Raw genomic sequence first — 24,639 nt, forward strand, 5'->3', positions numbered from 1 at the left:
GGTGAACGACAAGACAATCAGACTTGAAATGATGCTGGATCTGCCCTGTATCTACAGCAAACCAGTAACACCAGTATCCCCTGATGGCCAGTGCTGCCCTGCAGTGGGGTAGCAGGAGAGGAGTGTGTGTTGGAGGGGGCAAGGGCAGCAATTCAGAACCACCAGTGCTCAGTGTTTCCTTACATTCTACTAAATTAAAACCTACCAGATCAGACTTCTGCAGAGCAGTTTTACTCCTGCTGTTTCGTTCCTGGAGTGAGGTAACAAAGCAGCTCCTTCTCAGCCCCCAGTGCCAGGTGGTGCCTGGAGGGGAGCAGAGCTCTCCCCTGCTCAGAGCCTTTGGGGTCAGTCCCACAGCCCTTCAGGGCTGCACGAGCCTCACCTGCTCTAAAGGAGGAAGGGAGAAGCAGCAGCAACAGCACCAGGTAGAGACACACAGGAGATTGGGCAGAGCCTCTTTATTCTGCACCAGCTGCTGTCTGAGCACCCACAGGGCTCAGGAGGTGTCCATGGTTTGCACGGTCTCGTCCAACACCTCGAGCTCCAGGTGTGCCACATTCTCTGTGAGAACAGCAGTTGTTCCTTTTTCACACTTGTACCTACCAAACCTAATAAAGAAATGGGGGAAAATTAGTCTGGAAGATGGTACAGAGGAAAACTTGCATTTAAAATTTTAGAAGTGATCAGCTTTAGAAGTTTTCCTGTAAAAGCCCAAAGTAAAGAAACTGTGCTTACTGCAAAATCTATACTGATTGCAATAATTGACAGAGTTTCAGATAAACCACCACCTTCAGGAAAGTTTGCAAAAAAAATACCATATAACTGGAAAGGTTTTTATCAAAATCAGTGGGCTCTCAAAGTGGTGGGGGCCATTTGTGCTAAAAACCAAAGAAACAAGCAATTTACTTACGTTTTGCAACTCCAGAACAATCCTACCACAGTCCTACAGACTGGAGATCACTGACACAGCTTGGTATTACCGAGACCAGGCCCTGCCAGGCAGAGCAGGGACCCCACAGCAGCTGCAGGACCACTGACCTGTCCCCCTTCTTGTTGGCCACGTCGTAGGGCCGCAGGAAGTCCAGCTTGCTCTTGCTGATGACGCAGATGTCGATGTTGCTGCCGGAGCCCAGGTCGTTGTAGATGCCGGCCGCGATGGCGTCTCGCACCAGCTGCTTGGCCTCCTCCTCCTGGGGAAGGAAAAGGCCTCACTGCCCCGTGCCCTGTGCCCCTGGAGGCTGAGCTTGGAACAGTAAATGATACACCAAACCCTGCAGTCAGGTGCAAAGTGCTGCACTTGGTTACCTTTGGACCACTCAAGTGAAACAAAAGAGCAACTTTTGCTACAGTAATGGATGTAACTAAATACAGTTACTAGTTAGAAAGAACCCCAGTGCAACAGTGCCCATCTTACAACACAGTATTCAGGAGTATCTTTTACACAGAAACATTTCAAATGTATCAAATATCCATTAGAATATGACACCAGATGTGTAGCTCCCATTCCCCCCTTGCCAGGAACACAGGGCTGGTGGTGCTGTGCAGTATGAGCATTGCTGGCACTGGCAGCCTCTCCCCATCATTCCAACAGCACTGGCTCCCTCTGCAGCTCCTGGGGCTATTCCAAACCAGCTGATGGAAAAAATACCCACGCTCAGCTCAGCACCATCAGGAACCATCTGACATGGCCTCAGCTCCTGCTGTAACCCAGGCTGGGGAGCACAAAGAAATGCCACAAAACTTTCTTGATGCATCATTTTAAATCATGTCAGGGGCAGGCCTGTGTCAGTGCCCACGTGTGCCTGTCCCTGGGGCAAGGGACACGTTTTCACTGCCAGAGCCCCTCAGTGCAGCCTGTGCCCTGCACCTTTCCCATGGCACCACAGCCCTTGGAGAGCCCAGACCAGTGGGGGGACATCCTGCACCCTCAGCTCCACTGAGCCCGTGCCCCACCGTCTGGTCAAAGGCTCAGAATGCAGGGAAAACAGACTGAGTCCATTTAAATATGTATATATGGACATATGCGTATGTCATATACACACACAGATCTTTTCAGTAGCCTAGAAAGTACAAGTCAGAGAATAAAAGTCCCCTAACTTTCAAAGGTGTGTTACTTACTTGAAAACGCTGACTAGAGCTGCCTGTTCCCATAGAGAAATAATAAGACTGGAACACATCCGTGGACACAGAGGTGTGTGCAGCAGAGGCTGCTCAGCTCACCCAGCGGATCCTGCTGGAATGCTGAGGCTCCCAGGGTCTCTCCTCATTGCTTTGCTGCTATTTCACACCTTGGAATAATCTTATGCCACCAGACACCAGGAACAGGAGATGGGGTCAACACTGAATCTGATAAATGCAGCTTTTTCCAGTGTGCCTCATTTTCACAGCCTGTCTGTGCCAGGGACACGTGACAGCAGTGCCAGGAGCTGCCTGACTGCAGCTGCTCCAGCCCCGAGTGCGGCTCAAGAGGAGCCCAAAAATAGCTCAGCTCCTGCCCTGGGCCTGCCCCTCTGAACAGGGGCAATGACAGTGTTCCTGTGCCAACAGCCACAGGACAGGGCACAGCCTCCACTGAACTGCACAAACACCAGCAACTCACTCCCAGTTTCACAACTATTACACTTAATTAAAAAAATAGAAATATTGAATTACGCTTTTCCTACCAAGCTGACTAGAACAATACAGCCATGCTGCAAAAACCATTCCTGTACCTTTCCTTCTGTGTTTTGGGCAATAAAATCCTGGTAAGCAAGTAATTCCTCCCTTAACTGACAGAAGACTGTCCATGATTAGTTGCAGACTAAGGTTTTTTAGTACTATAATGAAAGTAGGTAAACCAAAGAAGTATGTGTAGATCTGTTTTAAGAACTAAGTGGTAACAAAAACAGAGTAATTTTAAGCTATGTGAATGTTAAGTGTACAAAAAGCAGCTTAGGAAAACTACAGCAGGTTGGTAGAGTTTGTCCCACTTTCCTTTCAATTTCATCCTTTTAAGTCAATACTGTAAACCTCACAGACTCCTCTAATTTAAATCTGATTTGCTTTTAAAAATGTACTCTATCACCCTACTGTTATCAAAATAGTTGAAAAAATACCCAATAAAGTGCAGTTGGAAGAGCTGAGCTGTAACTGCACTGAGGCAGCCACTGCACAGAGAGTTCAGGCTCTAACCTCTGCTCCTCCACTGACACAGTGCAGCTCAGTCTGTGAACATGGAATAACTGTCATTAGAAAACGCTGCCTCGTTGCTATTTTCTGCTCCTGTTTTTACAATTCAGAAAGCGTTACAGAATAGCCACGAGAAAAACCCGAAGTATCCCTTACAGGGATCCTGCCTGGAGTTCAGCGAGGACTGCTATTTACAGCCACAAAATAGGGGATAGCAGCAAAGTGCTGACACAGTCTCAAGTACAGGGTCCTCAATGAGCCACTGTAATAATTAATCTTAAAAAACCCTAAAAGTTCAGAGTATATAAAAGGAGCACTTCCTGCTTTATGGTTGCAAAGACCAAGCTAACTGGGAATATCCTCCTCTGGGCCCCCAGTGCTCCTTAAATGAGATTACAGGCGAGTGATGAACTGTGCGGCGAGGCGGCGGTGACAAGCAGCGCTTTATGGAGCGATCTGTCTGTCCCCATCACACAGGCCACAATGTGTCCCTGGACTCCAATGTGCAGCTCCATTTACCTCGGCGTGACAAATGGGCAGCGCTTGGCAGAGGCGCAGGCAGGGCCGGCGCTGTAATGGTCAGCACAGCTGTGCTGGGGGAGCAGCCCAGTTCATTACAGTGACCGCCAAAACCTGCCAAAGGCTGCCTGAGGAATAGGGCACCAAAGGTGGAAATAAATAACTCGGCCCGCAAGGCTAATCTCAAACACTGTTTGATAAATTATTTATAACGCAGACAATTGTCTGCATTTAATATTGGCGCTACTGGTAGCATCTTTAAAAGATGATTTATGGGTTGTAATGCCATTAAGCTTTATATGGGCCCACTGCTGGCTATAAAGTCTGCTGAGATTTAGAGAATGAGTTTTAAACTGTCACTGCAACATCATAGTAGATAGAGGCTGTATTAAATCTTTACTTTAAACCTGTTATCTGGAGAGTTGCAGTTTGCAGACACTCAGAGCTGATGGATTACCTCTCACAGCTGCTCTGCCACAAGTCCCAAACAGCACCGAGGAGCAACTTTTACACATTATTCTTGTATATGACTTGGATCAACTTTCTCTTCTCACTTAAGCAACCTCCAAATTTCAAGTGCCACTGGAGGAAAAAAGACTTTCCTACAGGAGATGAGGCTACTTCTACATTGTATTAATATTGTCTTCACTAATATCCTGTAAACAAGTTTATCATTGTGCTCCAGCAGCAAAGGGAGCAGCTGGAATGGCTTTGTGAACATTATTTCCTCACATTTTGTAACTTCACAAGCAACAGGAGATGTCTTTACCAGATTTTAAAACTTCAGAAATTACTGGGGTTTTTTTCTCTTACCAAAATAAAATTAATCCCCTCTGCATGTAACCAGGACACTGTTAGAGATGCAATACACAGTGCAGTTCTCCAGAGCAATTCTCAGAAAGATTTGAAATGCAATGCACAGTTGGTATAATATGAACATAAGCAAGCGTTTTTGTAAGAATAAATAAATGCAAATACTTAACAGTCTTTTACAACAAGATTTGTTCAAATACTATAATATAAAAAAGCTGGTACTACTTAAAATGAGAATCCCCAAGATTTGTGTGGGAAGAGAAGAGAAGAAAAAAAAATCAGAAGCTTCAGGAAGGACAATGAGAATAAAAAAATAAATCCATAAAGGAGTGCTGAGAATTTGGGGGTAGAAAACAATACCTCCTAAAGGACATAAGCACCTACATAGCGTAATTAGAGCCTGGAAGAGAATCAGCAGCATACGGGGAGTGAGGGTGGAGATCACTCTGTAACTGGAAGAGATGCTGAACTCTGCTCTAAGTCTAAAGAGAACAAACCTGAGAAGCAAAGATCTCAATATTTCTCGTAAGGGAAGGCTGGAAGGCTCCAGCAGCAAGAATAGATTTGGTTTGGCTGTCAGAAAGGGGCTGGCACATGCAATTTAAACCGCTCAGGTTTAACAAGTCTTCCCCCAAAAAAGTGCATTTCCAGTGCTGCCTCAGAATAAGGAATGACACAAGTTGTTTCTTTTTTCTTTTAATTAGACCTATGCATTTTATGTTCGGGTTCATTGTGACTGAAGTGTCAGTAAATGTTTATTTTTCTAACCATTTTCTGCTAAGAACTTTCCAAATAAACTGCTCAGTAGTCCCTAATTATTATTCTCAGAGATAAGAGTTTTTCCCCATTCTGAGGAAGCTGCCTGTGAGCGCAGGCTCATCCCCACCCCCTCTCTGATATCATACACCACCAGTATAATAAACCACGTTAATATTTCATACCAGGGTGAAATATGCTGGAGTATCAATTCAACATCTGCTGTCTTTAGGGTACTGGCGTCCCGCAGAGACACTTTCAATTTGTAATTGAGTTCTATACTGAATTAATCAGCAGTTTATCTTTTTTAGTAAAATAATGTCTTCCCCACTAACCTGGATTTACATTAACAATTTATGCCAAATTACCTGCCAAGACAAGAAACTTATATGATTCGGAACTACTATTCAATAACATTAGCTGCTGTATGTCATTCCCTACACAGGGATTAGTACAATCCATATTTCCAATGGCACAGAATTAAATTACAAACTCTTCTCACAGCTATGGGATTTCTTTTAATACTATTCCCATTCTCTGAACTAAGAATGATTACAAAAACTCGTTCAATCCATCACTTAGTAAAGTTCATGGGTTTTTAGGGAACTGATCCTCAAAAGGGGAACTGGCTTAACAGCACCAGAGCTGTAAATCCTGCCAGGCTACAGCTCCTCCTCTGGCCCCACTGAGCTGCTCTACAGCAACACACCGACCCTTAGCCACCCAGATATGCAAACTCTGCAAAAGACTACTGTTAAAGTTACTTTATGTTGCTGCATATAAAAAGATTAATACCAAGCAATAACACGTCTGGCTTCAAGTAAAGCAAACTCTGCTCATCTGACCATTGCTTTACCTCTGACAAAAGGATGGAAGGGAATGAAGGTCAACATTTTATTTGGAAAAGAAGCCTTGGGCCCTCTGGTAATATATCCTTCCTAACACACCAAAATGCTCCATGAAGCCCAGGCTGGCCCCCACCTCCTCCTCCTCCCCGTTCCCTCACAGCAATTGCCCTCGGCCCTCGCCGCGGGAGCAGCACTCGGGCTTCACGCCATGTAAAATATTTTCCAGTACATTTTGCCTGTGTTCTGCAGTTATGGGAGATATACAAACTGGAACAATTTAAACTAGAACACCTGCTCCTGAGAAATGCATCAAAAATAATTACCTGTCCTCCCCCTACCCTGTGCAGTGAAATGATCTCTTAACACAGAGCCCTGCTTCTGGCTAGCTTGTCTACATTATTATGGACAAAGTTTAAGTGTTACTTTCATAAAGGTGAAGAAATTGTTGCTCTTTGACATGCAGCAAGGCCCAATTTACACAAAGGTAACATTTATTTCCCTTGATACAGTCTGCAATAAGCAAACTGGAAGGCAGCTCTGCTGGGTATCTCTGGGAACTGGGACTGATGCTGCCAGCAGTGTCCCACTGACTTGAGCACACAAACCCGGCTTTCATTCATCCAGAAAACACCCCACAAAACACCTCTCCTGCAATGCCAGAGCACACCTAGCTGGCATATGCCAAATCAGCCCAGATTTCCTGTTTAACACTAGTTCCACAAAGGAAATCGATCCAGGGCACAGTTCTGTGAAAGATGATGAAAACAGTACAAACTGTCCAACATGTCAGGCAGAAACCAGGCTGCCACAGGGTAATTGTGATCTAACTTAAGAATAAGGAACAGTTATGATAAGCCTTTATTTTCTGGCTGACTGTATGCACTAGCACCTGATATTTACCCATGGAAATCCATGTCTCCAGGAGACACGAACACAGCTATGTCAGGAAAGCTGCAAACTGCGGTGCCACAAGCTCTGGCAGCAAGGAGTGAAGATATGCCACTAACAGCCTCAATTCCTGTCACCGGATAATGAAATGCACAGATACACAGGGCACAGAAACACAAAGTCCTGATTTTTGCTCCCCAAGTCAGGTTTTGTTGGTCCATCCGTCCCTGTTCCCCCCTACACCATCTACCTAATTCCGTGTTTGACACCAACAGGGGTTCAAGCGTGTCAGGCAGGCTCTCCAGCCTAAGTCCCATAGTCTGCCTTGATCTCCATTGTCTGCTGCCAGAGCTGAGCCCACAAACCTCCCAGCAAGTGGTCACCGTCCCGCCGAGTCATTAGAGCTGCGTGTCAGCTGCGGGATCAGCGCGGCTGCCACACCTGAGCCCGGAGCTGATCACCATCCCTAATGAACACGGGGCTCATCTGCAGCCTGTCACTGCTCCCCAGCCCCGGCACGCTGCGCCGCAGAGACAACTATTGTCCGAGATTACAGGCTTCTGACAGACTCCAAAAATAGCTCCGTGTTGTTGGCACTAGTTAATAAACAAAAATAATTCTACCGTATTGAGGGACGGTGGGAAATGTGAGCACAGGAACATTTGAAGGATCTATGTGTCAGCTGATTAAAAATGGAAGAAAGTGACATGTTTTCATAATATTCTGTAGTGGGCCTGCTGCATTTTTTTACTGAAATAAGAGTAAAAAAAGTGAAAGCTGCATTCAAGCTACTTTGCATTTCAATACTGCAAAGATCCCAGAGCACATGGAGAATCCTGAGGAAAGCGTTCTCCATGCCTCACCTACTTCACTCAGGGATTAGGGACCACTCACAAGTACCTCAAAAACCCCTTCTCCCAAACCTCCCCACCAAACTGCTCATCAGATTGCTGCCAGCCCATGGAGGTCCCACCCAAACAGGTGAGCCAAAGCCCCACTGCAGAGTGGTCACCAAAGCACACCAGGGGACCACCTGCTCTGGTGGGACAGCAAGCCACAGGTTTTGGTCCAGCACAGCTGCTGCAGCACCGAGGGGGCCTGTGCTCCATGTGGAACACACTCACAACACTCCTCTCCTTCTTATTCATCTGTTCTTACCCTCCAGGGTGTTTTTGTTTTCATTCAGTACCACTTGATTTCCTGCCACACTTAAGAAATGGTACAATAAATATAATCTCACACATTTGTGGTGATCTATCCTAGAAGTAATTACCAAGTATCTGCCAGGTTATCTCCTATCTTCCACCTGTTCTGCTCCTGAACTCACTACTCCAAGATTTACTTTCTTTTCCTTGAAAAGTTCTCTTTTCTGTAGCTTCTGATTCTCTTCCTTTTGGAGCCTCTTTTTATTAAACCTGGCTGTTTTGATGAAACACAGAAAAGAAATGAAGTTCCAAGCAGCCTTTCCTTGCTTAAACAAGAAGTCTACAACATAGCCTCAGTGTGCATCAAGTAATTCTACAGACAAAATGCTTTTCAAACACGGGAAATCAAATACCAGAAGAAAATATATCCCCATCTCCTGAGGAATTCAACCACCACAGGATAGATAAAACCAGAATTCCAGCACTTAGTACTGTAGACTTTTTTTTCCCCAGCTCACAATGCTTTCCCATATCCACTGACTCAGAGTATTTCTCTGCTATTGTTTAACACCAGAAGGCACAAACGCATTTACAAAATGACTGTAAGGTTTAAAAACCAGTGGTGACTCTAATGGAAGAAAAATTGGCTGCAATGAAAGCTCTAAGCTCGAAACACTCCATTAGATGTGCTGCTCTTCCACTTACGTTTTTTTAAAGTAGATCTATAGCTGCCCACATGACAGATTAATATTGTTCCACAGTAGTTAGGTGCTTGGCATTACATTTTTGAAGCATCTAGAGGCCTTCAGGGCTGAAAGTGTTCCCATCCTCAGCGATCTATAATGGTTCCTCTAGAGGCCAGCACTCCTTCCCAACAAACCCTGCCTCCATAAATCAGGCTGCACAAGTGGCACTTGGGGACGTCACCATCCATCTCCACGGCTCCTCTGAAGGATGTTGGGTAAAGATCATCTCCCAGCACTGCAGCCAGGGAAAGGACCATCACAGTTGGCACTGATAAAGCATGTGCTACTTAAATCTGAAGACACACTAAGTCTATGGAAAAAAACACATCCTGCTGGTGTTAGCATGCCTCAGGCACTGGGAGAAGCTTCAGCAACTCATCTTCAAAAGGCAGAGAGCCAGGGCTCCAGAAACCTGCAAAAATTGGCTAAGCCTGCAGTCTTTTTTTATTTTATTATTTTTTTATTTTTTTTAGTTGAGCATCTTCAAAGTCTATGATTCTAACTGTAGGGCACAGCAGCTGCCACTGCAGATTTGATCCTCTCAGCTTTTGGCAGCTCTCAACTTGAAATTCTAGCAAAAGAATTTTTCAAGTTGCTATTATTGCCTGTCATGGATTTATAAATATTGTGCACTATCTGCTGTGGCATGGCTCTCCTGGGACACTAGTGCATGCCAAAAGCATAACAGAATGAAAAACAGTTCCTATTCTTCAAATAAATGCTAATTTTTTTTAACTGTGCTCACACGATGCGTTTGGTGATCAGCTTCAATAGTACAGAATATATATCAGAGGCAAAAAAGCTGATTGTCTTTTCCAGTAGTATTCAGCTGCTACTTTCATTAAGCTTGTTTAATTACATTCCAGATGCTAATTTGCAAGTTGATACCAGAGGGTGCAGGACAGTTTGCCTTTGAATCATTTTTCTGTGATGTGATGGTCTTGAAGCACACCACTACCCTCCAGTAGCCCTAGCAAGCTATTCTGACAATTAGTGCAAAAGAAAGGAGCATTGATCTTGACAGAAAAATAATAATTTTCTATGTATTCTATTAAATTAATCTCCAGCAATTTTATCATCATTGCCATTTCATAGCAAGTTTTATGTAAAATATACATAGCATACTTCAGATTTAATTTGGATTAATTTCAATAGAAATATTTGTTATTCTATTAATTTAGTGAAAAAAAACCCAAAAACAACACATCTGTCTTAGAACATAAGTACAAACTCACAGTCTTAACAGAATATGAGGAACTGTTTAAAAGTACAGTTGGGCTTTATCACATGGAACTTTGCTGGTTTGGTTAATACAATTCCTGAACTATTATTAGATAACAGATTATTCAAGAAAACCAAATGAAGGGTTAAGGTGCATGCAAGTCTCATAGATCTAAATATCTATTTCAACAAATTGGTAGGCTGCATTTCTACATGCTTGTTATAAGTGACTATCTGCTGCCACTTATGGTTGTATGTGAAGACAGTTTAATGAGGATGACCTTTCTAAATAGGAAAATTTAGAGATTTACCAGTTTTTGGGTGCCTTTTTCGGTTGCTCTTACACAAGAAATGACTTAAAATCCAAGCTTGAAAGCTAGCAGAGAATAAATGAAATTTTTAGTTCCACAGCACAACTCTTTGCCATTTGTATCTTGGGAAGAGGACTATTGTGCTGTAGCTGCTGCTTCCAGGGATTTGCAGTCCGTGTTCTCAGTGGAATGGCACACATGCCAAGTGCACAGTCACACAGGAGGCTGGAAAAGGAGACTCTCATTCTTACAGCAGCACGAGGGGAGAGGGAGAAACAGTCTTCCTCTCTCTCTCAAGTGGCTCTATCAGCCATCTGCTGTGAGGATCCTTCCCAGAGACACTTGGGAGCCTATTAAACATATTCCAATATTTCTGGTAACAATTGTAAATATACCAGAGGCCAAAAGTCCAGTGTCTTCAGATGTGCCCAGATCACAGGAATGCTGATCCCACTGCATGGCCCTAACACCTACAACTCTTGCTTAGGTATTGACAGGAGAGGGGCCAGGGATAACTGGAAAACTGCTTATTACTAATGCTGAAGCAATTAACTGATGGCAAACTTCTCAAAACAAGGTGGAGGGGTTGACTGGTTTCTTAAAAATCTGCTGGAATTGCACACTGTGATTTGTCAGGAGATGCACCAGGGTACAACAGATCATCTCACATGTTAAACTTCATTTCCCAGCTTTACAGAGAGGAACTGTGGATTCACAGGACCATCACCTAAAACCACAGTGCACTTGAGGGGGAGGAAATCACCCACAGCAGCTGCAGTACAAAAATGAGCAGCATCTGAAGACCTCTGCTGATAGTAAACTAACTTTTTCCTTTTCTGCATCATTCAGTGATACTGAAGAGCTCCAAGCTTTGCTTTATCTGCCTTTTAGGCTGAAACGATTGCAACTGATAGTGTTACAAATCATTATTAATGGGTTCAATTTTCGATCTTGTGTTCAATTCTCATTTTTTCTTTACTATAGAGTTATTAATCAATTGGAATGAGAAGGAGCATTCACAGAAAGTCTGAAGAGATTAATGTGGTTTAAGAGGACTTGATATTCCTAAGGCATTTTATGAAATACAGCTACATAAAACCTTGTAATTGTTTTGTAGTTAATTTCATCTGGATTCTCAGGGTTTAGATTAGCAGCATTGTATAACCAAATGCAACAAATACTATAGAAAATACAACAATAATGCAGTGGATTCATTTGTAACTGAACAGCTTACTCTGATCTTACCATGACACTCCTGCTTTTAGCTTCCCTGAATGAGCCTTTGAAACAACAATCAAGTACTTTCCATTTTTTATCAGTACCATCAGCAAAACACAACCTTATCAATCTTCTGATAATCAGCATTTAAGTAGATATCACAAGTGCAAACACTAGTTCTGAACATACCCAGTCAACTGGAATTATTCTATGTACTACCTGAACACTTTCTGCTGCATTCTCTTTTCAAGCCTGAGAGAGAAGGACAGACTGACAGAAAAACAACAATATTGACTGTGCAAGGGCTGGTAAATTCCTCATGTCAACTATAACCAGTAACCTGTATGTTTTTAAAGCCTTCCCCTACATTCAAATCACACATTTCCCCATACATAAATACAGCTTCTTGCAAATTTATTTATTTTACCCATCAATTTTTACAGCTTTGCAGTAAGCTGACATTAGTACATTTTAAGCGCAGCAAAACTAGAGCAGATTTACCTTTTTTAGAGTTTCAAACCTCCTAAATTCTTATGATCAGGAGCACCACAGAGGGAAGAAACCCCGAGGTTTAAAAAGCCAAGACTTACCTCCATGTCGGGTTTGTATTTATCTTCAAACACTGCCATGGCTGCGAGCGATCCAGAACCTGTGGTGACAACACCAGGACACTCCTTTACCCAGTGGATTTAGGTAGGGGAATTTTTTTAGAGAAAAATATAGCACACCTCACCAGCACAAACTAAACTAAAGCCCACCTCAGCTTCCTGTGTGCTGTACAGTGTCTACACCAGGTCAGAATTTAATCCTGGGGGTACAGCTTGTGCACAGACTTGGCACAGGCCCATCCTGACAGCCTTTCCTTCTGACCATTTCCAACGGGAGATACAAAATCGAGGTTAGAAACAGAGTTAAGGGAATGCCACAGTTTGCAGTCCACACTCCTCCATCTCCTGCCCCACTCCTGTGCCAGCTCCTCTCAGAGGGAATCTCCTGGAATGAGGAGATGGCTCCAGCCCTGGGGATGAGCAGCCCAGCAGTGGAACAGGGCAGGGGGCTGCTGCCACCAGCACATTTCCCCTGTAGTTAAACAGCTAATTGTGCCCCTGCTTTGTGCCATTATTTTTACAATAATGAACAATAACAGCTGAACAAAGTGCCAGAGATGAAACCACGAGTTTAACGTTGCTCTCCACAAAGGATGAGGTACAAGAGCAGTGCTGGAACAGGAGCCTTCTCTGCCCAAAGCACTGTGATTGCAGGGTTATAAATGTGCTTTTCAGAATTAACACAAAAAGCAGGAGGGTACTATTTGAAACAGTAAACTTGCTTTGTTCAGAAAGAGTGAGCCTTCAGGAAGATTTTCTTGTCTGTCGGTGGCCCTACTCATATTTCAGAGAGCACTACTTTTGGGGAGTGAATAAAGTTACCTGCAATTTTTTACTCCAATTAGAAGATTTTTTGGCATTTATTACTTTTTAACTTGTTTTGCATAGTGCTATCTGTTTAGCTGGGTCACAGAGAAAGCCATATTTCCTATTTAAAATGATTTGTGTATATCGCTTGACCACCTCAATGGTTTAGTGAAAGCAAAAGGCAGCGATTAAACAGTTTCAAATGAGGTGTCCTGCTGATTTTATCAAGTCTGCTGAATGTATAATGAAAAAGGAGAAGCTGACAGTGACACTGTTGAGAAAATACAGACTACCTTAGCTGAACCATTTAAGGAGGTCCAATTATAGATCAAATTTAAAGGGTTGAAACAGCAGATTTACAGACACAAATCAATGAACATGGTAATCCCGATGAATATGACAGATATTCCTGTTACAGAATATTGCTGTGGTTGAGGATCATTACCTTTACAGTACCAAATACATCACATCTAAAAGCAGTAGGACACTCTAAGTGTGTACTTGTATTACAGGCAATGACTATTCATTTACACCTTGGAGCAATACACAACTCCATTTTTTAAATTATGAAACTGAGAATAAAGAAGATTTTTAAGCAACTAAGAGCAAAACTGAACTGCTGATGCAAACAGCTGATATCACAGAACAAACCACAAATTAAAGGAATTTTACTGACCCTTCAAACAAGGTCAAAATAAAGCGCACACCAAAACAAATAAAGGAACCTGGACAATAAAATAATAATTCTTCTGGAATGAGATAGGAATATTTCTAATGAGAGGGGAAAAAAAGTGGGCTATGGTCTCAAACCAAGCCCACATTCCTGCTATACCCAAATGAAGGACTACCACGAGTTGAGTGGGAAGCCTCAAAGCTGGAAAATAACACTATTCTTGGGAAAAGGTTGACAAAATCAGAGTACAAAGACTGGGAAATGTGCAAGAAAGAAAGTATAAAATGCAGTATCTGACCAAAATTACTACATTAGCTATTTAGTTGGAAAAAAGTGATCTTAATTTCTTAAAACTTCTACTGACAAATAAAAAATTATCAATAATGCAATGGCATACATGGCTCAGGCTGAATTTCTCCAGCTCCTTTTAAAAAGAAGTTCCCAAAAGAATTTATGGGCAGGAAATCAGTAACTTAAAGAAGAAAAAAGAAAAAGGCAAAAGGCAGGGGGAATCTTATGTTACCGTACATGAAATCCTTTATACATAAAGAATTACACTTAATTATTTATCTCACTATGTCACCAAGACACAAATAAATGCCAAATCTACGATCAACCTTAAATAAATAAACCCACACAGTCCTATAACATAAATTTTCAAAGAGTTGTTTAAAGTCTTAACTAAACCTACACATAGACATTTACATCTGAAAACCAAGATCCTATGGAGGTCCTAGCAAAACAGGAAGCTGGAAAAGCTGAATAGACTCGCTTCATTTTTTTCTCTAGTGCTTATAAATCCTAAGCAAGGCTGCATTTAAAATTTGTCTTAGCAAAAGCCTCCCAGCAGAGCTGAGCATTCTCTAAAAGAACAGCTTTTCCTGACCTTAAATAGCACGCTGAAAATTCTTCCCCATTCCCAGCACCAGATGTAAGCCCCGTGTTTTCAGAAACACCAGTCAACGCACACACGTGAGCGCCTCCATCAAAACAAAGCCTGTTTGACAACAGGAACTGTGGTGGGAAAGCCTCCTGGCATGCAGACATTCCCTGGAGCACAGAGCTGAGCACAGCCCACCTGCACTGCTGGGACTGGACACGCAGCTAGGGACAGTCACTCCTGTGGGGAGAACTTCACTGACCCACCTCCCTCTCCTGGTCAGAGCCCACAATGTTCCAACCATTCCTGAACTGCCTCCTGAAAGCTGCATTGTCACAGGAGAGCGGGCAATAAAACTGGGAGCTTAAGTAAACACTGCAAGTATGGTTTTCTTACTGCAGTTCCTATAAAACCACAGCAAACTTGGATATTAAGGGTCTGTGGAGAACTTGTTTGTGTGTGGGGAAACAGCTGCTCTCTTGTCTGTGCACTCGATGCCCACCAATAACTCATTTTTAACAAGCATGCTTTGCCTTTATGCAGAAACAAGCTTCACAATTGCCAAACATAAAGTCTGGGGAAGGATAAAGTCCAAACACCATCCATTAACTTGGGATGGATTCCCCACCTCACACACACAATAACTGGTTTAAGTCACTACCAGCTCAGATTCAGCAGCAGCTCAACCTCAAATGCATTAAAGCCTTCAGGAAAGTTGTGTGATAACGTGTTATTAATTAATGTCTTTACCTGAGCTCAAAGTAACACCAAACCAGGTATTTCTTTTTAGGTAAGATTTCAAACTAAGCTCTGCAAAAATAAGAATTTTTTTCTGTTGGATTTGTTTTTCCCACATGTTTAAAGTTTATGTCTCTTCTCTATGTGAGCAGTAAGAGTAATTAAAAGAAAGGATAATTGGCAGTCATAATTTATTTGTGTTATACAGCATTCAGGAAAAACCCTTTCAGATCTTTAAACCCCACTAATTGCTAAGGATGCTTACACTTAACATCAACTAAAAAAATGCCATCTCAATTCCAAAGAATTTACTTTGCATGTATTTTCAGTAAGCAACACTTTAGAACCAAATATTCAGGAAGCATTAATCTAATATCTACACATGTAAAAATATTGGCTGCAAACAAATTCTATGGAAGCTGAACTACTCAGAGGCAAATGCTCCTCAGTCTCCTGATCAGTGTGAACCAGGTAAGTTATGAAACAGTGAGAGAATATACTGATCTCTCCTTTAAGTAACACTGGTCATTTCCTGAATTTTCCCAACCAAGTTATTAAATTTTCTGCATGCAACTATAAGAAACTGACTTTAAAAATACCATCTGGTCCTCACTTGAGCAGTTGTATCACTTCAGTATTGACTTAAAGTGAAAGATAATTACTGCTACACAGCAAAAAAGTGCAGCTCACAATAACTTCCACTGTGAATTACAACTGTGGGAGCTTTTCTACAGCAGATGCAGTGGATCTTTTCAGCAGAGCCTCCACTGAAGGCAAGTTCTCAGTGCCAAGTGCAGTCCATCTCCTCACCCAAGGACCTGTTTGCTGCCACACCAGAGGATGTGCAGAGCTCTGAGAGCAACATTTAGCACTTCCTCATCCATCACTGCCAAGGCTCCCTGACAGGGCATTTATTCACAAGCGCTCATTGTTATTCAATTTGCTGCTCATCCCAGGTAAGAATTCCGCGATGTGGGCAGCCCCTCGGACTGGGATCATTTTTCAGTGTGGCTCCTGGCTGGGGGCTGGCTCCCAGCAGTGGGAGTTCTTGCTCTGCAGCACCACACTGCCACTGCACGAAGAGCTGATTTATGAATATGAAGCACCACTGGCACCGGGGGAGCAGCTCCAGCCACGAGAGACTCCGGAACACTCCGCCTTGCTTCCAAAAGCTCGGCTACACACTTCAAGTGCTTTAATTTTATGCATGCATTTCATTATAAGCCTTGGCCAGAAGCTTTCCTAGACAAGCCAAGCAATCAGACAATCTTGCATCGTTTGCTGAAATCCAATTTTGTCCTTTGTCAGCATAAACAGTTTAATTTGATGTTCTCACTCCTGAGTAAGCACTGTGTACCTCTTAAATCTCTCTTGCAAGGCAGGACACCACTCTGTCCACAAAGACAGACCAAAATAAAACTCAACTTCTCAACCACCTTTCCTATTTAATACTGAATTTTCAGAAGTTAACTGGCCAAACATATCTACTCTGATTTAGTAAACCGCTTTTAGAACATTTGGAAAAAGACCCACAAAAACTACAAAAAACACCCCCAACAGATTAGTCTAAATAAGACTGAAATACAACTCCAACTGCTATCTTCAAGTGGACTTTTCATAGTTTTTTTTGCTGTATCGACTCTATCTTCATGCATGCATTAGCTAATTCTTTACTAAAACATATCCTGGCCACTGGAGGAAGTGTCTGTGCACCAGGGAAGGTGAAGGACCCTGATGCTGAGAAGGGCTTTGTCTGACAGTGCGGCCAAAAGGAACCTGTGGGCACCAGCCACACACCTGGTACTGCCCACAGCAAACCGAAGTTCAAGCTACACAGAACTTAATCCTCTGATATTCTGCTTCCCACTCGTCTGAACTTTGTCTGCTACCATGTTTTTTTTGTGGAGGGAAAGAGGAGCTGCCAGGATTTCTTGACAGGCCGCATTTTAAAGCTTTTAAAACCTAGGAAGAAAGTCAGCATGAGCGGAGTGTAGAGTGGCGGCACAGGGAAGCGGCTCCTGTGGCCTCGTTTGGGCCGGGCTACTGGGCTCACGGTCCCTCACGGTCTGGACCCTCACAATCCCTCACAATCCTTCACAGACCCTCACGGTCCGGCCCCTCACAGTCCTTCACGGACCCTCACTATCCCTCAAAGCCCCCACGGTCCAGCCCCTCACGGCCCCTCACAATCCCTCACAACCCCTCAAGGTTCGGACCCTCACAATCCCTCACAGCGCCATGGTCCGGACCCTCACAATCCCTCATGGCCTTCACAGTCCAGCCCCTCACAATCCCTCATGGCCTCCACAGTTTGGACCCTCACACTCCCTCGAGGCCCCACGGTCCGGACCCTCACAATCCCTCATGGACCCCACGGTCCTGCCCCTCACGATCTCTCACAGCCCCACGGTCCGGACCGTCACGGCCCCTCACAGACCCTCACAATCCCTCACGGGCCCATGGTCCGGCCCCTCACAGACCCTCACAATCCCTCACGGCCCGGCCGCTCACACTCCCTTCACGGACCCTCACTATCCCTCACACCCCCTCACGGTTCGGACCCTCACAATCCCTCACAGCGCCATAGTCCGGACCCTCACAATCCCTCACGGCCCCCACAATCCCTCACAGATCCTCACAATCCCTCATGGCCCTCACGGTCCGGCCCCTCACAATCCCTCATGGCCTCCACGGTTTGGACCCTCACAATCCCTTGAGGCCCCATGGTCCGGCCCCTCACAATCCCTCACGGCTCCAACGGTCCGGACCCTCACAGACCCTTATAACCCCTCATGGCCCCTCACAGCCCCATGGTCCGGACCCTCATAATCCCTCACGGCCCCTCACAATCTCTCACGGCCCCCACGGTCCGGCCCCTCACAATCCCCCACAGACCCTCACAGCCCCATGGTCCGGACCCTCATAATCCCTCACGGCCCCTCACTATCTCTCACGGCCCCCACGGCCCGGCCCCTCACAATCCCTCACAGTCCCACGGCCTGGCCCCTCACAATCCCTCCTCACGGCCCCTCACAATCCCTCGAGGCCCAACGGTCCGGCCCCTCACGGTCCCTCACAGCCCCATGGTCCGGACCCTCACAGACCCTTATAACCCGTCACGGTCCGGACCCTCACAATCCCTCACGGCCCCTCACAATCCCTCACGGCCCTATGGTCTGGACCCTCGAGGACCCTCACAATCCCTCACAGCCCCACGGTCCGGACCCTCACGGCCCCTCACAGACCCTCACAATCCCTCACGGGCCCATGGTCCGGCCCCTCACAATCCCTCACGGCCCCACGGTCCGGACCCTCACGGTCCCTCATAGACCCTCACAATCCCTCACAGCCCCACGGTCTGGACCCTCACAACCCCTCACAGACCCTCACAACCGCTCATGGACCCCACGGTCCGGCCCCTCACAATCCCTCATGGCCCCCACAATCCCTCACAGACCCTCACAATCCCTCATGGCCCCCACAATCCCTCACAACCCCTCACAGACCCCACGGTCCGGCCCCTCACGGCCCCTCACTCTCCCTCGGGCCCCCGGCCCTCCCAATGACGTCACGTGCCCGCGCCGCCGTGCTCGTGCGGCGGGCGCCACCCAGCGGCCGCGCTCCGCCCCGCCCCGGCCGCTAATTGCCAGCGTTAATCACGGCCCCTGTGCCCGCCCCGCCCCGGCCGCTAATTGCCAGCGTTAATCACGGCCCCTGTGCCCGCCCCGCCCCGGCCGCTCATTGCCAGCGTTAATCACGGCCCCTGTGCCCGCCCCGGCCCCCAGAGCCCGCAGGAAAACGGCAACCAGCAGCCCCCGGCAGGTGTGCTGCAGCCAAAAATGCCGACCAGAAAACAGAAAATATTAATGACAATCTATAAATGTGTATTTTCCCACCGCAAAAGCAGTATAAAAGCTGCAGCAGGCACAGGCTGACTTTACTAACCTGACATACTTCGTTTTCAGATCAGTTTTCTGATATATATCTGAACTTTCCCTTAAACTTTCACGGCTCTACCAAACAAGCTTCTGTTTAAAATAATTTGAGTCCTCCAAGCGAAATTTGTACAAACCACGAGTTAGGACATACTGCAAACCAAGTTTCTGAGAAATGTTTTTTTCCTTTCACCAAGATTTTGGGAATCCCACAATTCTTATGCTTTAAGGGGTGGAATATACACAGTATCAGCTTTCTGGCAGCTGAGTTTTATCCCAGCCCATGTCTGTGACGAAACAGAACGGTGCACCTGGCCTTATAAACACAGGTCTAACTTTATCATTGAAGTCTGAGCCCCCACAGCTCCCAGCAGACAAAGGGGATTTAACTAAAACCACTCTAAATACCGATGAGAAGTGCTCCCCGTGCCCTGGCCCGCGGCAGCAGCACTCACCCATGGTGACATAGGGCAGTTTGTCCGTGGATCCGTGCGGGTGGATGCTGTACAGGTGGGGGCCCGTGACATCCACTCCCCCCAGCACCAGCGAGGCGCCGATGTAGCCCTGGTACCTGGGAGCAATGTTTGTCTGTGAGTCTGCAGCCACGGCTCAGCTGTGGCAGTTTAACACAATGCGGGCATTTGGGAACTGTCCCACAGCTGACCTGCTCTGACCAGCTGGCAGCAGGAAAATAAAAAATGTACTAAAATACCGTTTATTTCAGTGTCCAGCAGACTGACTGAGGCCATGATTCTATCACAAATCAAAAGAAACTACCAGTTTTACAAGCTTGCACATCAGTCTGTTACTGGTGCAGCCTTCTCAGCACAAGGATACACAGCAGTTTTCAGGGGTGTGATTATATATTAAACTAAAAAAACACCCTCCTATTTTTGTTGTGTGATCGCTGCACAATTCTCTATAGCACCACGGACTCCTTTTCTCCTCCATCTCAGTTAAGAAGCCCACGAAGCAAAGAGCAATTATGAAATCTTTCCTGAAGTCTTGTTATGAAGGTTAATCAGGCTGAGGCAGGATCCTCCTTAAGCGTTATCTGGTGGTTTTACCAGCACTGTTAATATACATAAAGAATATACAAAGAAACCCACTCAGTTACCTGAACAGCATCTGCTTGAGCATCCGATTTGCCGTGACAACGCGTGGGAGCCGTCCCGTGGACAGGGAGTGGAGCTCCAGGTTGGAGGAGATCAGCTGGGTTGTCATCTCAGTGTCTGCAGCTGTTCCGGCACCGCAGCAGCTGAGGAACGGGGCGAGCAAATGAGGAACAGGAGACACAAACCTCCACACTTCAAAGCAGAAATTTTCTCATGACAAAACTGAGCGAATTAAGTTCTCACACGGAGAGCATGAAACAAGAGAGCCTGCTTAAGCGTAAATGGAATACCATGAACCCCCAAGCCTTGCTAATAAAATACCATTTGGAAACAGAGCTTAATATTCGCTGTTAGTAAAGAACACGGCTCAACACCCCAGTACTAACATCATTATGCAATAACGTACACAACAATTTACCACCCAGCAAAAAACCGCAATGCTTACTAAATATTAGGGGAAATGTAGTGTATTTTCGAGCAGTTCTTGTCAGCAACAACCATCCCCTCAGTTGCTCTCGTATCCGCTCCGAGGACGATGCCATCCTGCAGGAAAGGAGGATTATTCCCAAAGCCGGGACGTTCCCGTGGGCAGCTCGGGGGCCGGGCACACCGGGGGTGACTCAGCAGCGCGGAGCCTCCGCCGCGGCCCGGCCGGGCCCGTCCCCGCCCGCCTCACCTTGAAGATGACGCCGGCGATGGTGGTGCCGGTCTTGCGCGGCGCGGGCACCCGCAGCCCCTTCTGGACGAGCTCGGCCTCCAGGTGCGAGTTCCTGCAACACAGCGGGCGAGTGGGGCCGGGCCAAAGGCTTCCCCCCGGCGCCCCCCAGCCCAGCCCAGCCCGGCCCGGCCCTGCCCCGCGCTCCCCCGGCCCGGCCCCGCTCCCGCCGCCCTCACCGAGCGCAGTTGTCGAAGCTGAAGCCGCCGGCGGGAGCGCGCAGCACGGACACGGCCGCCATCTTCCGCCGGGCACGGGCGGGGCCCAGAGCGCTTCCGGGGCACGAAATGGCGGCGGGGCCGCGCGCCGAGGGGCGGGGCGCTGAGGGGCGCTGGGGGGCGGGGCGTACGAGGGGCGGGGCGCTGAGGGGCGGGGCGCTGAGGGGCGCTGGGGGACGGCCGAGGGGCGGAGCGAGGAGGGGCGGGGCCTGAGCGAGGGGGCGGGGCCTGAGCGAGGGGGGCGGGACGGGGGCGGAACGCGCACAAATAGCCCCAAACCGGCCCGAAATAGCCCCAAAACCGGCCCGAAATAGCCCCAAAACCGGCCCGAAATAGCCCCCAAACCGGCTCCAACGCCAGACCCAACACTGACCCCAAACCGACCCCAAATCTACCCCAACACCAACCCCAACACCGATCCAAAAGCCACCCCAAAATGACCCAAACACCAACCCCAACACTGACCCAAAACTACCCCAAACCAGCCTGAAACCGACCCAACACCAACCCTAACCTCAACCCTAACTCGACCCCAAACTGGCCCAAAACCGGCATAAAATAAAAGGTGCTCATTTTCAAAGTTACCACAGTTCTGCTGTATGTCACTAAAATTGATTTAATGCTTTCTGAGTAAATTACATCCAGCCTCCAGTGTAACTTTTCCTCCAGTGTCCCAAACCATTAAAGGAATTCTGAAATGTTTCCACAGAGAACATCTGCAGAAAGGATGTGCTTTAAAACAAAGCAGAGAGTGAGATTTTTCCAAAGTTCCCACGTAGGTGCTTCCTAGATGTTCTAAGTGCCTGAAATTAAAAATCTTATTGATTGAAAAAGATAAAGTGCCATTTTTTCACAACATTAAATATTAATTACTTGACACTCCTTCTCTTGCAGGAAAATGAACCTGTGGTTCCCTGTGTCCAACCAGATCTGCATGTCTGCACTGTCCTTCCTAATTACTGAAAAATTGCTGTTCTCCATCAGGGTGTTCTCCAGACGAACAATAAAAATGGGGTGGGTGGGCAAAGCTACTGGGCAATGTCTATTTTTTTTCCTCCAATGCTCAAAAACACTTGCCAGTTGGAAAGAACGAAAACAGCCACAGGGAAGAAATCCAGACCCCAGCCTCTCTCTTGACTGTGCCAGTCTTGCACAAAAAAAAGCCACCAGACCAAGCAAGACCATCCTTAAAGTAAACACACAGAGAACCTGTGCTCTGCACACTCCTCTCCCCTTCCTTCAGCCCTTGGGTAACTGAAATCCCGTGTTCTTGTACCCCAGTAAAGCTGGGAAGCTGTCTGAGAGACAGAATATCCTGCTGCCAGATGCTCTTTTTTTCATACTAACACAGTTGTTTTTCCCTTCACTTGATAAAGTTAAAATAAACAGTCTCTGGGGTGAATACCAGGCATCGAAATTGGATTGGCATATAAACTGTGGAGCAGTTGGTGGTGGGGAGTCTGGGGAAAAGGAAACAGCAGGTTTTAGCTAGAGGGGACAACAGCTTTATTTCCCTTTTGGTCCTTGACAACTAAGCAGATGTCCTACAATTATTGTTTTACCTTCTAGAAATACAGTGCCTTTTCCCATCCTCCCAGGTACACGCACGGCTGGCCCTTGTGCAGATGTGCAGGTACATCTCCTCCTGGTTCAAAGCCATCTTGGTGCACCACTAGCTCCATCTATTGCCGGGTGGTGGCTGGCTGAGGGTCAGACAAATCCTTGTTTCTCCCTCAGCTTCCTGGGATGCCTATTTCCAGCCCCATTAATGTGGATAACAACCGATGGTCTAAAGAACAAGATCTCAGGTCACCTTTTTCACACCTGTTATACTGTAAGCTGTGCATCTGGGTTGATGTCCACTGTAGACACAAGTGTCTGGTGATGTCCTTGAGAGCCCTTTGGTGCAGATGTCCCTTTGTCCCTTCCCCCTGACAGCAGATGGGAGGTGTCCCTGGGCACCCACTGTGCAGGGTTGGAGGATGGCACTCTTCTGAAGAGCTTGGGGAGTCCAAAAGCATGCAGACAAACACTGGGGAAGACAGTGCCGTGATCAATTAATTTTTAAGGTTCTGGTGCCATCTATAAGGAAAAGAATGTTATACATCTGGGAACTCCTCGGGCTGCACACCTCAGAGCTCACCTTAACTTGCTACGATGAGCTGCACTCAAGCCTGAAAATTGCAAAGTTTTCTATTTTTTTTTTTTTTTTTTAAGCAGTCCTGAAATCTGTTTCCAGCCTTAACAAAGCTGCAATCCAGGTTTGTCATCCTACAAGACATCTGACAGGGAAGTTAAATAGCACTCCAGACACATTTTTTAAAACTTACTCGGGATTGGAGGAACGTTTAGTGTTATCTCAGCAGGTGGGCATTGGAGCTGAGCTCTGTCTTTACTCTGTAATGTATAAACTCACAGGTATCTTGGTGTGACACCTGCCTGGTTTCCCACTTTTGTGTTCAGTGCTTTCTGAAAGTGTGAATGACAAATGACATCTTAAATTCTTGGACCTTTTGAAGACACACATTGGGTAACTTGGAATGTTGAACAAAATCTTCAGGATGGTTTTCCTCTCTGAAGCTTGCACCTGCTCTTGCAGTATGAGAGGCAAACTTGCTGTTTCAGGGTAACTAGAGGAAATCACCGGGAAATTTTTTGCTCTCTGGAATAAAGGAGTTAGAAAACGCCAAGTCTTACCAGGTGAGGCTGGCCTCTGCCCCACTCAGCCTGTCCTGCACAGGGCAGGTTTTCATTAGAGCTCATCAGAGGCAATGCAAACTGGCCAGGAGCTGAAAGCACTGCTGATGGTGCTCCTGACCCCTCATCACAGCTGTGTCTGGTGCATATTCCAACATTTTCCTGGTTGGTGTGTGTTCCCAACTCCCGAACTAGCCGGCAACTCCTGTGATGTCCCAAGGTGAACTTGTGTTAGGAGTGGAGCCAGGCAGGGAGATAATCGCTGAACTGGAGAATAAATGCACCATGTGTCTCTCCTGTTCCAAACCACTCTAATTTCAAACATCTCGCCTCAACAACGATCTGTTAACGAGCTGCAAGCCAAGAATCTGTCAGAAGAATTTAAATACAATTCTGACAGGATCAGAACTGGATAGACTCAAACTTTACCAACCTGTGGCTAAACCAAAGCTAATCGAGTAAGTGTTTGCCCAGGTCAGGACAGAAGGTGAGCTTGCTGGGACCTTCTTCATTGTAATTGAAACTTCCAAAACCAGACTTTTTCGATGTATTTAAATTCATTAGAGGAAATAGAGTGTTGACTTGAGTCCAAGAGAGTGCCTTCATCACTTTGAAAACTG

At 46.1% G+C, this 24,639-nt stretch overlaps 1 protein-coding gene and 2 long non-coding RNA genes across 3 annotated transcripts in view; 2 read left to right on the forward strand and 1 right to left on the reverse strand.

Moving 5' to 3' along the window:
* The window catches only part of LOC136369861 (uncharacterized), a 174,069-nt gene extending 172,878 nt beyond the window's left edge, over window positions 1–1,191 (forward strand). The window contains exon 2 of the long non-coding RNA XR_010745075.1: window positions 452–1,191. This is a non-coding gene — a long non-coding RNA (uncharacterized lncRNA). The remainder of the gene's footprint in view (window positions 1–451) is intronic.
* Window positions 444–21,419, reverse strand: PSMB7 (proteasome 20S subunit beta 7). Its single transcript, XM_066332973.1, has 8 exons — window positions 21,284–21,419; window positions 21,066–21,159; window positions 20,835–20,932; window positions 20,392–20,532; window positions 19,730–19,845; window positions 12,224–12,282; window positions 1,039–1,190; window positions 444–608 (listed from the first exon to the last, which is right to left on the reverse strand). The coding sequence occupies exons 1-8, from the start codon at window positions 21,343–21,345 to the stop codon at window positions 497–499; spliced, it is 834 nt and encodes a 277-aa protein (XP_066189070.1). The 5' UTR covers window positions 21,346–21,419; the 3' UTR covers window positions 444–496.
* LOC136369862 (uncharacterized) lies at window positions 1,840–2,641 on the forward strand. The gene is made up of 2 exons (XR_010745076.1): window positions 1,840–1,906; window positions 1,942–2,641. It is a non-coding gene; the product is annotated as an uncharacterized lncRNA (long non-coding RNA).
* Window positions 21,420–24,639: the final 3,220 nt, after the last annotated feature.

This window comes from Sylvia atricapilla, chromosome 19, assembly GCF_009819655.1.
Source record: "Sylvia atricapilla isolate bSylAtr1 chromosome 19, bSylAtr1.pri, whole genome shotgun sequence".
Taxonomy (NCBI): domain Eukaryota; kingdom Metazoa; phylum Chordata; class Aves; order Passeriformes; family Sylviidae; genus Sylvia; species Sylvia atricapilla.